The following is a 17716-nucleotide window of genomic DNA, read 5'->3' as shown; positions in this document are numbered from 1 at the left end:
AGCCTCAGATTTAGTCAAATTAATTTTGCATCCCGAGATGGTAGCAAAGCTTTTCAAAGTATCAAACAGGGTCTCAAAGGAAAGCAGGTCACCCTGAAGAAAACAAGTTGTATCATCAGCCACCATACTGACTTTTTTCTCAAACAAAACAAAGGTTATTAACCATGGACTCAATGGTGACCTGTGACATTTTGATCAAATTACATGTGAACTAAATAATTTTATGACCCCCACTCTTTTTGGTGTAAAAAATCTATAACCCCCCCTGATTCTTGCTTAAAAAAATACTGTGACCCCTCCAGTATTTTCATGACACCCACCCTCCTTAAAAAAAATGACAACACACTTACTTGCAAGTACTTTGCAAGCACACGCAAGAACGCTGCCGGTAACAGTAAAGAAACTTGCATAAGACGCAAGTATTTAGCAAGGGATACTTGACAATCATTGACTACACAATACATGATAGTTGAATTGTCTACCAGCACTGAATACTGAATTTAAATATTCATATCTGTATTGCTATCTACTGACGATAGCACACACATTAGCACAACACTCCGTTATAATTACTATCTACTGATAATAGGCCTACGTAATTCTAACATACACTCAGGTATTACTGTCTATACTGCTGCTATACACACTTAATAGAGATCATTGTACACTCTGGTATTGCTATCTACTGAAGATAGCATTGCAGCGTAAACTCCTGTTTGGCTATCAGTTGCCTCTGCAGAAGATTACCAAATCGTAGCTAAACTTACATCCTCGAGCTATAGGGTGGATGCAGGTAATCCCGGACCCCTGAGGATGCTTTTCAATCCGACCTGTGGTTCTAACGTTAAGTGGCTTAAAAGGTCAGAGGTAACTCTTTTATTTGTACAAAAAAAAAAAATAAAGATGCTCCGATTTTCTTGAAAATGGCAGCAAATTGTTCATCTGCCAGAGGAGATTCAGAAAGAAAATAGTTTGCACTATCTACAATGTCAAGTTGCTGAGATAGGAGAAAACAAAGGTTATTAACCATTGACTCAATGGTGACCTGTGACATTTTGATCAAATAACGCGTGAACGAGACATCAGAGGTAGTGCAAAGTAGTCTTTTTCTTTGTCCGCTTGGGTAGGCAAATGAAATTTTTGAGTGTGCTATATATTTATTACCGTAGTAGCTTATTGGAAAAATATTGCTGGTAATATTCACAAGACCCTCAATAATTTTATGACCCTCTATTTTTGGTGTAGAAAATCTATACCCCCCCCCCCTTATTCTTTGTTTAACAAAATACTGTGACCCCTCCAGTATTTTCATGACACCCATCCCCTTCAAAAAAATGACAACAAACTGACTTGCAAGTACTTTGCAAGCACACGCATAAGCACGCTGCGGTAACAGTAAAGAAACTTGCATAAGACGCAAGTATTTAGCAAGGGATACTTGACAATCATTGACTACGCAATACATGATAGTTTAATTGTCTACCAGCACTGAATACTGAATTTAAATATCTGTATTGCTATCTACTGACGATAGCACACACATAAGCAGGCACTCTGTTATAATTACTATCTACTGATAATAGGCCTACGTAATTCTAACATACACTCAGGTATTACTGTCTACTGCTGCTATACACACTTAATAGAGAGCACTGTACACTCTGGTATTGCTATCTACTGAAGATAGCATTGCAGCGTAAACTCTGGTTTCGCTATCCGTTGCCTCTACAGAAGATAGCCAAATCGTAGCTTAACTTACATCCTTGAGCTATAAGGTGGATGCAGGTAATCCCAGACCCCTGAGGATGGTTTCTGGCACTACTATCCACTGAAGATAGTACATGTAGACCTATGACATAATACCACACTCAAGTCAACTCATAGTTATGCTTTCTATTATTGCCTCTACGCTATTTCAGTAGACCACATTAGACATGTTAGTCCAAATGATAAACAATAGACCAATACAGTAACCTTGAAAAATGGTACATATGCCATTTTCTTTGCTGATTTCGTTTCTTTGGCATCCCCTGACAAGGAATCCGGCTGATACCACTTTGGCCTCATTGAGCATTTTGAGATAAATGACCCCAAAATTGCAGGGGGGGGGGGCTAAAATTAAAAGTGCTCAAATTTCGCTTCAAACTATACCAAATTATTCGTTTTGGCTTATGGATTTCAAAAATGTATTTGCTTTTTCAATCCGATCTATGGTTCTCACGTTAAGTGGCTTAAAAGGTCAGAGGTAACTAAAAATAAAGATGCTCCGATTTTCTTGAAAATGGCAGGAAATTATTCATCTGCCAGAGGAGATTCAAATAAACAATAGTTTGATCTATCTACAATCAATGTCAAGTTGCCGAGATACGAGAAAACAAAGGTTATTAACCATGGACTCAATGGTGACCTGTGACATTTTGATCAAATAACATGTGAACTAAATAATTTTATGACCCCCACTCTTTTTGGTGTAGAAAATCTATAACACCCCCCCCCCCCTTATTCTTTGCTTAAAAAAATACCGTGACCCCTCCAGTATTTTCATGACACCCACCCTCCTTCAAAAAAAATGACAACACACTTACTTGCAAGTGCTTTGCAAGCACACGCAAGCACGCTGCCGGTAACAGTAAAGAAACTTGCATAAGACGCAAGTATTTAGCAAGGGATACTTGACAATCATTGACTATGCAATACATGATAGTTGAATTGTCTACCAGCACTGAATACTGAATTTCATTATTCATATCTGTATTGCTATCTACTGACGATAGCTTACATATTAGCAGACACTCTGTTATAATTACTATCTACTGATAATAGGCCTCACGTAATTCTAACATACACTCAGGTATTACTGTCTACTGCTGCTATACACACTTTATAGAGAGCATTGTACACTCTGGTATTGCTATCTACTGAAGATAGCATTGTAGAAGCGTAAACTCCCGTTTGGCTATCAGTTGCCTCTGCAGAAGATAGCCAAATCGTAGCTAAACTTACATCCTCAAGCTATAAGGTGGATGCAGGTAATCCCGGACCCCTGATGATGCTTTTCAATCCAACCTGTGGTTCTAACGTTAAGTGGCTTAAAAGGTCAGAGGTAACTCTTCTATTTGTACAGGGGTAAAAAAATAAAGATGCTCTGATTTTCTTGAAAATGGCAGCAAATTGTTCATCTGCCACAGGAGATTCAGAAAAATAATAGTTTGCACTATCTACAATGTCAAGTTGCCGAGTGTTTGTGTGTGCTTGCAAAGTACTTGCAAGTAAGTGTGTTGTCATTTTCTTGAAGGGGATGGTTGGCATGAAAATACTGAAGATAGCATTGTAGCGTAAACTCCCATTTGGCTATCAGTTGCCTCTGCAGAAGATAGCCAAATCGTAGCTAAACTTACATCCTCAAGCGAGGACACTTGACAATCATTGACTACGCAATACCTGATAGTTGCACTGAATACCCGCATTTATTCATTTATGTATTGCTATCTACTGACGATAACACATAAATTAGCAGACACACTGAACTTTCAGAACAAAAACCTTCGGAGTAAAAACCTTTCGCAAAAAATAACCTTTCGGAACAAATTCTTCGGATTAAAAACCTTTTGGAGTTAAAACCTTTCAGAACAATTAACTTTGGATCAAAAACCTTCGGATCAAAAGACATTCGGAGCAAAAAACTTCCACTCAAATTGCACTTCAGAATAAAAACCCTTCGGATACGATTAATATCAGAAATAGCAAATAGAAGTCATTGAAAGTTATTTTACAGGAGAAAAAATAAAATAAAAATAATAAAAATTCCTTACAAAAAGGAACGGGCGCCCAATGGAAGCTTTGATGTGATGTGTCGATGTGTTGTGTAACAGTTTGGATAATAAAATTTAGTAAGCAAAGAAAAATTAGAAAATGTAAAGCATATTTATTGCAGTAGGAGAGGTGTAAAATCATACAGCATTGGATGTGAGAGGATTGGTTTAAAATAAAAGGAATAAAGCTCAGGTTATCATTTCGGTTACTAAATATAGTATATAATGTACGGGGGATTGTTGGAGTAGAATGATTGCATAATTCTTGGATTCCTTTTCAAACAGGAGTATTTAGTTTTTATGAATGACTCCATCGATAAAGAAGACAAGAACAAACAATCTGAAAAGTGTTATTTAGTGATTTAAACTGAAAGAGATAAGAATACAAACATTTAGATAACAATGCTTTATACAAGACATACTAATCCTAGATAGAAATAGATCATATTTTAGAACTATGAGATTTTATGAAAGTTATTAATATAAAAGTTTTTCACAAAATATTCAATACAGAATGGCTTATGTTCAGGGTATACATGTATGCCACATGCTTGTTATAGGCTTTTCAGCCTGGCTCAAGTTATAGGCCTATAATTTTCAATTTTGGACGAGTATGGTTAACAGTGAACTTGGGCCTATCGCATGCAAACATGAGCTCACTCCAGCAAAGATCAAGTACCTTGCATGAAACTTGAGTGCCTGCTCATCAGCTGCCCATGGACGCTTGGTAGTGTTAATTGGCTGACACTGAGCCTCAATGTTTGTGAAAGAAAAATTTGGCTAATCAGAGTCCACACCCCTTGTCTGGCGATAAAGGGGAGTATAATGACAGTAAGGCTGGTGCAGATCACACTTATGACGCTGTTGAAAAAAAAAAAACCACTATGCCATTTTAAGTTAGTATGCAGGCAGCATTACAGATCAGTGGAAGCAGGGTCCGAAGCAGGGCTATGCACAGTCGATTTTTTCGATATTCCAGAGATGTTGAGAGGGACAGAAGAACTTTAATAATGTAGTAAAATAGTAAATTTCATCACAGATTTTGATTATTTAAACTTCCGATCTCTGTTTGGAATATCAAAATTCAGAACTTTTTTATGCACTGGTGTCATTGCAGTGGGCCCGGGTCACTGCACACAAAATCACAGTAGCACTGTAAGAAGATTGATTGAAACTGAGATTATTTCCAGGGTAAAATTTTGTTTCAGGTCAGCGTCAGCGGGTCTTGCGATTAGGGCGTTTGTCAGGTTGAGTTTTGATTTTCCCAACCATAATTATGCAATGGTTATAGATTTCTAAGTTCTAGTCTCTAAAAAAATCCATGACTCTCAATCTTCTTAATGGATGTGTACATAATTCAGTTACTTGAGGTCACATAAATGAAGTCCTCTGATCCATTTATGTATAGCCATAGGTATAGACATTTAACATACATCATGCAGCTTAGGCAGAACAGAGCTCTGAACAGGGGTAGATGACCAAATTACGAATTAGCATATAACAGGGCAAGAACAATAATTGACAGGTGCCAATTATGAAACCTTGCATATATTTGCATAAAATTGCATAAAAAGTCAAGTAAAATGAAAGTTGGTTACACTCCTCATGATCGTGGTCACTCAAGATTCACTCAAGAAACTTGCAGATTAAAGACAAAGTGTCCGAAATACTAGCATTTGGATGCAAGCATTTGCAAGTATTTGCAACTTTCCTTTGTTTTGAGGGTCAAGAACTTGCGCAAGAACTGATACTTGCATCCTCATTTTTACTAGGGAAGTTAACTAACAATGGCCAACTTTTTGAATGAGATTTGTATTTTGACATTGGACGAGCTGCTTTCCTAACCAGCTCATCTGACGGATGCCTTGAAATTTTGACAATCTAACTAACAGTGGCATACTGACCTGGATACAATTGACTAAAATTGCAATGTCCATCTTCCTTTTGACCTGTTTTAGGCCATAATTAGCCTTAATTTGACCCATTTTAGGATTATAATTGCCAATATTTGAGCATATACGAGGGGGTATCCAAAAGTTTTTGACATCCACCAGAAGTGAAAGAGCTATACCGATGAAATTTTGTCAGTGTAATCACTGGTCCTTATGTACATTATGGTCCAAAAATGGTCTCATAAGTATGTTTACTTTCTTCACAGGTGGCGCTAGATGGACAGGAGGCGCATAACCTGCAAGATGATACAAATTGAGGCACGCAGCGTAATTAAGTTCCTGCATTTGAAGGGTTAGGCCTACAATGCCCCAGGGATCTATCTTGGGTCCTCTACTCTTCTTACTTTATATCAACGACCTCCCCTGCACTACTTCCACTCCTCACTTCATTTTATTTGCAGATGACACCAACATTTTATTTACTCACTCTGACCCTCAGATACTCCAACAAAACATAAATAGGGATCTAAAAATAATATCAAACTGGTTTAAACTGAATAAATTATCACTAAACATAAAGAAAACTAATTATATTATATTTAAAAATAAACATAGTAATAAGCCTGATATTAAATATGATATTAAAATAGATGATACCCCAATTGAAAATGTTAATACAACTAAATTCCTAGGCCTATTAATAGATCATAATCTCTCATGGCACTCACATACCCAACATGTCTCTAAGATTGTTTCTAAATACAACGGTGTGATTCGAAAGGTCCGCCATTTTCTTCCTTCTAGTTCACTTAACACTCTATACAACTCTCTGGTTCTTCCCTATCTATCCTATGGGGCCCTCGTGTGGGCTGATCCTAACAATGCCAACTTAGACTCTGCATTTCTTCTTCAAAAGAGAGTGATCAGAAGCTGTACCAATTCCCTCTGGCTTGCCCATACAGACCCGCTCTTCTCTTCACTACGCACTTTGAAAGTTCGTGATCTCTATAGACTCCAACTGGCTTCATTCATGTATCAATTTCATAATGACCTTCTTCCTCCGGATCTAGTCCCTGACAACTTTTTCAACACTCTCACTCTGTCTCACTCTTACAATACTAGGAATGTTCACGAACATGTTATCTTTCCTTCTAACACTGCCCTTGCAAACAATTCTTCCAAAACGCAAGGTCCCATACTTTGGAAAGAACTCCTTCTTCTCTCAAATTGGCTGGGACTCTTGCTACCTTCAAATCCAACTTTAAGAAATATATCATTTGTGGTTACACAGAGGGCATCTAATACCTTCACGATACATTTCGTTCTTCTTTTGTACTTTAGTTCAGCCCATTTTTTTTAGTAATCATCCTTAGTCTTCAGGAGCCATAGTTTTACTTCAACTTCATTCCTTCTATCTTAACTATCATCCTTGTGTTAAATCGGATCATCTGTTTTGTGTTTGTCTGTCTGTCTGTATGTCTGTCTGTTTGGTAACTATTTAAGAGGGCCCTGCACCCCCACGCTCCGCGTTTAGCAGGGTCCTCGTCAATCACCTGATTTAACCCTATTTTTTCAGGTTGATTCAATGTTACTATTGTTATTATATTAGTTATTTATTACCATGATTTATATTATTATCATTATCACTATTATTGCTTCTGCTTATCATTATTGAATTACATTTGTACATTGTATTACTGATTGGTGATTGGCAAAATAAAATATGAATGAATGAATGAATGAATGCTCAGAAAATCTATGATGAAATGAAAGCAATCTACGGTGATGATTTGCCATCATATGGCACTATTGCTTTTTGAAAAAGGAATTTCCAAACTGGCCACATGTCCCTCACAGATGAGCCAAGAAGTGGGCGTCCATCATTTACGGATGATGCGGCCACAGTGAAAAAAACTCAAGAAAGTGGAGGATCTTATCATGAAAAGGTTATGCACCTACTTCCCATCTAGCGCCACCTGTGAAGAAAGTAAACATACTTATGAGACCATTTTTGGACCATAATGTACATAAGGACCAGTGATTACACTGACAAAATTTCATCGGTATAGCTCTTTCACTTCTGGGTGATGTCAAAAACTTTTGGATACCCCCTCGTATGTCCCAGTATTTGTCACTTTGGTAGCACATCAGATGGATGATTTTGTCTGGTACACTTGTAACCAGATACTTTAACCAGTGGCGTGTCCCGATATATAAATACCAAAGTTACATGTAAAAAAAATGGACATGTTTCTTTCAGGCAGGACAGGTGAGCAGCTGGCTGATAATCCCTTTAATGACATATCGTGCTGGTCAAGTTATAATTTATATCTTATTGCCTATATTTTTATTTCATTATTGTAAGGTGTTTTAGTTTGGCAAGTCACTAATAATCCCTTTAATGACATATCTTGCTAATCAAGTTATAATAAATTTTGTATGTTATTGCCTAATTTGTATGCAATATATTTCACTGAATATTTTGATAATATTTAATATGTATCTAGGTTCTCATTGCATTATGGTACTTTGATTGGAAATATCTTCCTATTGTATGCACTTTGAGGCTGGTTCTCCAGCATAAGGCGTGTTATTACCATTATTATTTAATACTGTACAACAGGTTATTTTTGCAGGTTAATTTTTCACGATTTAAACTGTTCTGAACGGTTTTGTGTTATATGTGTTGTTGTTTTTTATTTGTGATTAGATACAGCCACATATTGAAGCCATGGCTCAAAATATTTTCACAGGGTTTTAAATTAGGCCTAAAAATTGTTTGATTGGTGTAACATAAAAAAATTAGGGTAGGTCGGTCAGCAATTTTACACCTAAGCTGTAAATTGCGTATGATAAAGGCCCTTGGAACTTTAAAAAAAAATTTAATTTAAAAAAAATCAGATTTTTTTTTTTTTTGGGGTCGGTTGGGTTACGCCAATCAAACAATTTTTTAGGCCTTAGCAGCTGCCAGATTAGCAGTGAAAATTAAATCCCTGCAAAAATTTCCCATTGTAGAGTATTATTACTATTATTATTATTACTGTAACAATAACCATAATTTGTTATTTGTATCAGAAATTATCGTCTAGATCTAGACTGCCGTTCATACCAGACTCCCCAAGTACAAAGGGCAGTGAACTGTTTTATACATGAACAATGGCATGGTTAGGCAAAAAAATAAATTTGTTTGCTTGGCCTTTTACAAACTGTGGAAAACGGTTTTGTTTTTTTAAAGTTCATAGTCTAAACATGCTAACATAGGCCTACTTAGCTTAAAAAAAAAAAAAGCTTGATGTGATTTGGGATGTTTCTCTACTGTATCATTTCATTTATGTTTTAAAACAGTTTAGAAGTGTAAAGAAACTGTTTTTAAAAAACTTTTCAGGATGTTGAAAATTCAAAATAAGGGCAATGTTGTTTCCATTGTAATTTCACATTAAATTATGCTAGTGTGCGATGCGTAGTTCTTCTTTCCCCTGTACACCAGTAGTAATTCATATTAAACCAAAATTGTTTGTTGCATTCTTACTATTTTGATGCCATATATGTGGCATGATCTGAACCAATCAAACCAAAGTCAGCAATAATGAAATATACATATAGGCAAAAATAGGGAGAATTTTTTTTTAAATCAATAAATAAACATAAAGAAAATGGAACCAAGTACACCAGGGATTTCAACATCAGGAAGCTCATCAGCTACTGAGCAAGTTAGTAATGGTAATAACTCAATTTTCAAAATATACAACTTTGTTTTGAGTGGATCAGAATTTGTCACATGATAGACCTACCTTATCCAGCTCAGCCTGAGCCTGTTCCTTCATGTCATCAAGTGGAGCCTGCATGCTGGCTATGTCCTTCTCATCTTCTCGACAATCGTCTCTGGCCTGGAAAAAAAAAGTGATATATTAACTTCTTGTGTGTAGGGTGAGGGTGTGGGAATGAGGGTGTGCATTTGTATGTCCATCCAACGAGGACACACACAAGCAGTGAAACAGAATAAATATGGACACGCAACAACTGAGGAGGTCCTCAGTGAAATGACTATATTCAGAAGATCGCAAATAACGTAAAAATATGTATGCTACAGCTCCACTGGGTGAGGGGTATAGGTAGGGTCACAGTTGGATAGTATGAATTGTGTGTGTTTTGGATTAGGTTCATATGGGAATTAATATTGGATGTATGTGTCCTCATTTAGATATAGGATAAAGTTATTGCTTCATCATTGAGGTCTGTGTTTTTCTGTCTGTGCGAGCAGAGGGGGGTGTATGTGTGTCTCAGTCTTTCTTGACTGTCTGCCCCACTCTCTCTCTCACCCCTATCTCTTCAATGAGTGTGGGGGTGTGGGGGTGTGTGTGTGATCAATTGGTAAAATCCCACACCAGAGCATTGTGCATGGTCGATAACCATTGTAGCATATCTTTTCACAAAGTAACAGATTATATATTCTTTTAACACAAGTGTGGTATCAAGCTGTAGCTAACTGTACTTTAATCAGTTGAATTAAAATTGCAATCCCTCAAAATAGTGTGGACTTTCCTTTTGTGTTGTGTGTATATGGATCCTGATATTTGTTCTGTACATATGCTACTTTTATACTATGTGTTGAAACTGACTAAATAATCATAACTAATCCTACTAGTACTTACTGCAGCTAAGATAGCCCTGCATTCTTCCACCTCAGCTAGTCTTTGCTCAGCAGTCTTTAGAGCTTGTTCATGCTGGGGTCTCAGTCGCAGCAATTGCTTGTTGTAATTGTTGATATTATCAAAAGCATCATTGAGTTTGTCCAGGGCGTCCTCATATTTGTTGATGGTTGTCTGGAAAGTTGAGAAACAATACATATCATTGTGATCATGGCATATGGCCTAAAGGTTTAATCAGTAATCACCCTCTGTTAGATAAAACAGTACCAAAAAACTTGATTGCTATTTGTGCTTGGTGAATTGCTTGAAGCACTCCACATGTTAGATAGGGATGGCTGATAGTAAACTGTTACTCGTCTCTCTGCCAAATTCATAACGAAATGCAACGCAACCTCTTGTTAACTGTTACAGAATCATGCAATGATATAATAAAAATCAGAAATAAAGAAATTTGTTTGCACCTGACAATCCTGTCAATGAAAATCCCCATGCCTGTGATAGGTAAGTATCGTGTAACTAGAGAAGGGACCTACCTTGTATGCTTTACTAACCAATCAGCGGTTGTGCTGGAGTTTGATTGACAGAATTGTCAGACACAAACTATTTTATTAAATTCCAACTTTTATTATAGGACTTGGGTTACAGTATTGTCAAAATTTCCACATACTGGTAAAAACCAGACAACCTATACACCTCTATATAACCCAGTGAATTGCCTTACATAATTTGCCATGCACAGGTAGCGACTATGGTAAAAACAGCTTTACACCGCAAAAAAAATGATGTCTCCCTCTATAATTATAGAAACAGGACTCATCTGTATGAGAAACCCCTTCACATGTCGCATGATCCTATTTTAAAGATAATAAAGGCTAAAACTCTGAATTATTTCTTTTTTTTAATCCTTCTTTGCTCATAAACTGAAAACAAATTAAAAAAAAAAAAAAAGGTTTTTACAGATCACATCATATACTGGACCATAATGGATGTGAATTTGGTGTAAAATAGACTTATTAAAGGATGTGGAATGCAAAAGATTCAAGTCAATCTTATGCTGGTATTTCACACCAGAGAGGGCAAGTTGAAATCTGCAAACCTTAACCTCTGTTTATCATTTGCAAAAGAATGAAAACAGAACACTACTTTTTAAAACATTAAAAAAATAAAATAAAAAGAAACTACTGTTCTGTAACGATAGCAAGTTCCTCTATAACCCCAAAATTCCTCATCAAATAAGACAAACTGTCTTACCTTTTCATCCCTGCCAATCTTGCAAGCTATATTTTTGAACAAGTCAATAAACTCTAGATAAGTTAGAGGACTGAACAGTTTGAATGGCTGGCGGTATATGTTGTGCACATTGAGCACTGCTGTTTGATGCATGTAGGCCATAGCATGACTTAGTGCTGTAACCTCAGAATCTATGTCTTCTGATGACCATGGGACTTTGTATGGCTGAAAGAAAACAAATCATATCTTTTTAGAATGGCAAAGACTTGATAAATTCATCTGTGAGGTCAAATTTGGGCCAAAATACTCATTTTTGGAGAAAATCCCCCAAAAACGCTGTTGTTTTTTGGTCCAAATGTTTTAGTCAACGTAACAAAATAATTCCAAAAAAATGCCAAAAAAATTAAAAAATAGTTAAAAATATCTAGGAATCGTTTTTTTAGTTTTTGAATTTTGACCAACTTCACCAAAAATATTTGAAATTTGACCATTTTTGGTGCAAATTTCTTAAAGTTAAGACCACCCTTAATATGGCTCATTTCATAAAATGGCATCATCTAAAATACTGAAATCACATCTGAAAAATTTAGTACACACAGATATAGATAATATAGGTTGATTCCCAAAGAGTTTGATGTAATAATAAGTTTATGTTTCTATAAAACAGTAAGACCCCCCTTAATGAAACATGATCAACATCTCTCAGGATTAAAGTTATAAGAGTTTGTATATAATTTCACTGGGCATACAACTTCCATTTGCCCTTCCTACATTCAATCCTTCGTCTCGCCACCCACCTACCCACCCATAGAAAACATCTGGAAAAAAACCCAGACTATGCACTGGCCTTAACTCACCAATAGAGTATGTACATCAGCAGTAGGTACTCTAAGCCACTGTTCAGCAACATGGACCAATGCTTCGTGACTCCAGGGTCTGTAGATATCTATACAACAACTACCATTCAATAACGTAGGGAACTCTTGGAGCTTCTGGTGGATTTCACTTATGGATCCAGCTAGAAAATGAAATGAAACAAAACAGTTGTCACATTTACAACATTCTAAAGAGGTATCAATTAATACATTTCAATAATTATTCTGCTGCCAGTGAAATACATCAGTGCACAACAATAGAGGACTTTCTTTAAGCATTTAGATCATTGTTATTATTCCCTAAGAGCTTCCTATATCACCTGGGTAGGGTAAAGCAAGTAAGGTTAAGTGCCTCTACAGAGATTTGAACCCATGATCATGAGCTACCTTGTGATTGTGAACCAAAGCCATTACCACTGCATCTCCATATCCCATGCTCTCTTTTTTCCAGAACTAGCGGGAGACCCGCGCTTCGCGCGGGTCCCCGCTAGTTGAGTAAACGGGAGCGGTTAGTAAACGGGAGTGGTTAGTAAACATGGTAAACGGTGTATTCATCCAGTATAGTAATGATCATGTTAGCTTGGTAATCATATGTTAGCTCCTGTTATATTAAAGAAGCTAAACTTTAAGTGAATATCCAGACCTGTGATAATGTTGTTACTCACTCAATCCCTCAGATTTCTTTTGAAACAGCTCGTGACAAAATGGTTGATTTTAACTTTATCCCAACAAACATAAAACATTAATGTTAGAAGAGGTTGCTAGAAAACGTTTCAATTTCGGGTTATAATGGTATAAAAGCTTATAAAACACGTAAGCAACATGTTTAAAAGTTGCAGCAATACATTTTAAGCGAGCCTTTGGTGTTAAAAGCTAGGCCTACATTATAGCCAGGATTTGTTTACGGGGGGCCGGAGAATTTCCAAAATGTGGACTTTCAAGTTCCACTAAATTGGGCTCACCACCCTTAAATTTAACCATTTTGGGCTATACTGAACAGTTGAATGACTCTGTTGGCTACATGTTAACATTCCCTCGGAAAAGTGGACTTTTTGCAAATCTGTCACCCAATGACCCCCCCTTTTCATCAGCTTACACCCAATGATCCCCCCGAAAAAGGCCTTTACCTTGATCGAGTTACCAATTCCGAGGGGACAATGGTGCTTCGTGGCCATTCAGAAAGTTAAAGGTGGCGGCAAAAACTTCTAGTGTCCCCCCTTCCCAATTCCTGGATCCGCCACTGTCTCAGAGAAGCATGCAGTCAGTCGCGTACACATAAGTAGGCCTACGCGCGGTAAGCCAACATTAAGTGCGTCCACACCTTGCGCCGCAATGCGCGTGAAACCATGGTGCCGTGTACGCGCAGGTGCGTGACTCGCCACTTACCGCACGTGTTGGAGACCGCTGGCATTTGACGCGTTTGCTGTCATGACCTGACCCATAAGGTTACTGACCTCAACGGCCTAGCAACCGACAATTTTTTGTTATTTCCATAGTGATTGAATAGTTTTGCAAAATGAAGCGTCAGATGGTTTAATGGCAATATGTACCCGATCAATGTACGAATAAATCAGAGCTGAAAGTGAAAGCATCTCGGAGCCTGCTTCTGGACAAGATTTAGCGACTTCCTTTTATTTATATAGATAATCATGAATCTCCATTTTCTTATTTGTCTCTCCCCGTATAAACTTAAAATAATGATTCAGGCTCATATAACAATAAATATTTTGCTGATATGGTCTCCATAACCAAACTTGTATGTTATACTAACCTGTACAATCTAATGCTATTACCACATGCAGGCTAAACAAGACCTTCTTGTAGAACCTCTCCAGAGCCATCTCAAGCCGTTGACTTCTTTGACCTGTGACCTTTGACCCTGGTAACATCTGAGTAGATATCTGGTCCAGTTCTTCCTGTGTGTATAGATCTGGACATGTGCCTGTACAGAGATAGTGAAGATGAAAATGTAAAAGTTAGAGCAGGATGAGTTGATTACAATGGGGTATTCCAGTTGAAATCTATATCAACTGCAAAACATGCTAAAAATCTTAATACATTTTTAGCAATCCATTTGGATTTCAGGGGCCAATAAAACATTTTCCCCAGCAAAATACAACTGTTCACAAGTAAAAAACAAAATGGAAGGAGAATGGAAAATGCAATGTTTGTCACAACACATACAAAAACATCTGACTATGAACTACCTTTAGATATGTTTTTCTCCACCTTACCTTGATTCATAAGAGCGCTGATATCTTGCAGACAGCCCGTAGGCATATCCCCCCTCACAAACAACACAGCTGGTTTCCCTGCTAACCCGGCCACATGACTAGCTCTCTTGATGTAGTCTCTCACCCATGCTCTATATACCATCTCATCATTGTGTTGGTCTTGATGGCTGGTTGCATCAAACATCTTACAGCGTGCGGTGTAGGCTGCTAGTGTAGTTAGACTAGATCGACCTGTACCGTTGGCTATGCTAATAAGAAGTGCATTACCACCATGTATTGCCTGTAAGATTACAATTGATAATATTTATTTTAAATGCCATAATGTATGTATGAACACATAGCTAACTTAACAGCCGAGCACAAATGTCTTACTTCACAATTTGAAGTTAGACTTTCGATACAGAAACAGTCATCATCATGTTTGAATTGGAATTGATGGGATTACATGTTTATGATCATGGCCTTGTGAGAGCTGAGCACAAACCTCTTTTCAGATGAAGACAGCACTCTTCATTTCATACAAAAGCATGTCCATTTCTTAGAAAAATCATCCTGGACTGAGATTTGAACCTGGGACCTATGGGTCACTTGACCAGTACTCTTTGCAGTTGAAGCATCCCAAGATTATTTAGACATATATTATATAGGACAGTGGCTTAGCTAGGATTTGTCAAGTGCCCATCATTTTCACTAAAACTGTCCTGTCCAAAATATGACCCTGAAAACATAAACCTCTGCACCTTCTGGGGTTCAGTCAGTTCAAATAGCTATTGCTATAGTCTTGATTTATTAGTTTGGTGTTGTTTTGAGTTCATAGAATTTATTCAAGCACTATTTTTAGAATTTAACATAATATGTAACAGGCATTAATTTTGCCTGTCCCAGGAGCAACTCGGGTGGCTAGGTAACGCCCTAATATGGGACATGATCTGACCCACTCAGACAAAAGGTAGCAAATATTGAAAATTTAGTTATTAACAGTAATTGGTGAGTAGGCCAACTGATGTTGAAATCCCCACATCCTTGACATACTTGCTTTCTAAAATCTCAATTCCATTATTGCTGACTTTGGTCTGATTGGATCAGAAAATAATCTTGATTAATTCTAGCATTTCAACTTAACACACAAGTTACATACCAGAACTCTTGATAACCTAGCTACATGTCTAATAGCCTCTTTGAAGAAGACCAATTCCATCTTGTGTTGTGTTGTAGTATTGTATTGTGACAACGTCCTCTGAAGACCCTCATACATCTGCTCCTCTCTGCATTCTATGTAGCCTGTAATATTAAATCAAAAAAAAAAAAATCCAAGCGCTATAAAACTCTTTCATACACTCTTATATCAAAACAGCCAATCAGAAAAGCTGTTAGAAAAGTACTGAAACATGCATTGATTGTGTATATTGTGCACTCCAGCGTACTACTGGCGCAGTGTTTCAGCGTTCAAGCGTCAGCGTAGGATTGATTCATTTTTCGGGCGGGTTGATGCATTTAGATTTGGTTCTGTTTTCCAACATTTTTAGTGATAATTTGTTATATAAAAAAAGTAAAAATCACATGTTTTTTTCTTCTCGTGTATGAAATAGATTAATAAACTTGTATTACTTATTGGGAGAGAAATTAGACAAAATAATGCACTTGTGCTGATGTTGATGTGTCTAATGCACTCCCCTTTGCTTTGGGGCTCGTGCATTAAATGCATCCACATCACCGTGCGTACATTATTTTGTCTAATTCTCTCCCAATAAGTAATCGCGTTCATTAACCTATAAATAAATTTCAAGTTAGTTTATTCAAGACAATGTTAACACTATTTTAGATTTGACAGAAATTAATGAAATAACAAGAGATTTTCTTAATGTGAACGCATGACTCTTCATTCAACAAAGATCAAAATTGCCTCATTCGATGAAGCTAAGGAAGTTTTTTTTTTTTTTTCAAAATCGCCTTATGTAAAACACATGCTTTGTTCAATTAATTGAAGTGGTGCATAAGGAGTGACATCCCAGCCATGTATTTCTGAATGAGTACTTCATTGGTGGGTAACCGTACAAAGCTACACATACCTGCTTATTTTGATCTTGTCAATTTATGTTTAATGCACTGAGACTCATCCTGACAATACTGTCAACTCTACTGTATTTTTCCAACTTATGTTTCCCCTATTACAAGTTCAATTAATTAAGACACACAGATTTAATTTCTTGTAAAAAAAGTGCAAGAAACTTGTTTTTGTAACATGTTTTTCCATTTTCCAAAGGACCTTTCTATTAAATTGCATCCTATTTTAGCTTGGCAACAGTTAAATATAGGGTTCAATGACATATTCAAAACTATTTCCTGACACTGGAGCTTATTCTAAGAACTAGGAAGAAACAGTTTCTTTCATAATTTAAAAATATGATTGCGTTAACTTAATTCTCACGATTCACAATATAATGCACTCCCAGTGGTTGCTCTAGCTAGTCCAATTTGTGACCTCTAGGGTCGATATCGCCATGCTAGCCACCATTGAATTTTCAAGCGAGTGTGATAATGATATTGAAAACAGCTTAATGAAGGATTCTGTGTGATCAATATAGAAAGAAAATCAATCTACTATAATTATTGTAAATTGCTGTTTTAGTGTGCATTTGCCTCTAACACCATCACATTGACATTTAAACACATAATGACAAATGTTCCTGTGTTGTATTCGTATAACGCAGGCTTTGGATGTCAACATTTTCCCTTGATGCACTGCGTATATAGGCCTCTCACAAAGCAACCACTGGCAGGGACTCATCGCATTGTTAATAGACCAAATTGAACACATAATAGTAATTACCTCGTCCATCTCCTTGTCCTGATGTGATACTCTTAGCAAATATAATGTCACAGGGATTCTCTCCTGGTTCCAACACCTAAAAGGAATCGCAAAAAACACTTGGTATTATCAAGGGCAGAATGTATTGTTATATCTATTCTTTCTTACATTGATAATTCTAGGATTGGAAAATGTTTTATATTGTAAATTCTTCA

The 17716-nt window shown here is 36.8% G+C and overlaps 1 protein-coding gene across 1 annotated transcript in view; it reads right to left on the bottom strand.

Moving 5' to 3' along the window:
- Window positions 1-17716, bottom strand: part of LOC140150820 (dynein axonemal heavy chain 1-like) — a 77822-nt gene that overhangs the window by 46511 nt on the left and 13595 nt on the right. The window contains 8 exon segments of the mRNA XM_072172958.1: window positions 9496-9591; window positions 10357-10527; window positions 11605-11808; window positions 12441-12601; window positions 14230-14400; window positions 14693-14972; window positions 15831-15973; window positions 17523-17598. Coding sequence (XP_072029059.1) covers window positions 9496-9591; window positions 10357-10527; window positions 11605-11808; window positions 12441-12601; window positions 14230-14400; window positions 14693-14972; window positions 15831-15973; window positions 17523-17598 — 1302 coding nt within the window.

Source organism: Amphiura filiformis, chromosome 4 (genome assembly GCF_039555335.1).
Source record: "Amphiura filiformis chromosome 4, Afil_fr2py, whole genome shotgun sequence".
Taxonomy (NCBI): Eukaryota; Metazoa; Echinodermata; class Ophiuroidea; order Amphilepidida; family Amphiuridae; genus Amphiura; species Amphiura filiformis.
Note: the sequence above shows the minus strand (reverse complement) of the source record. Positions and strands in the feature narration are given on the sequence as shown.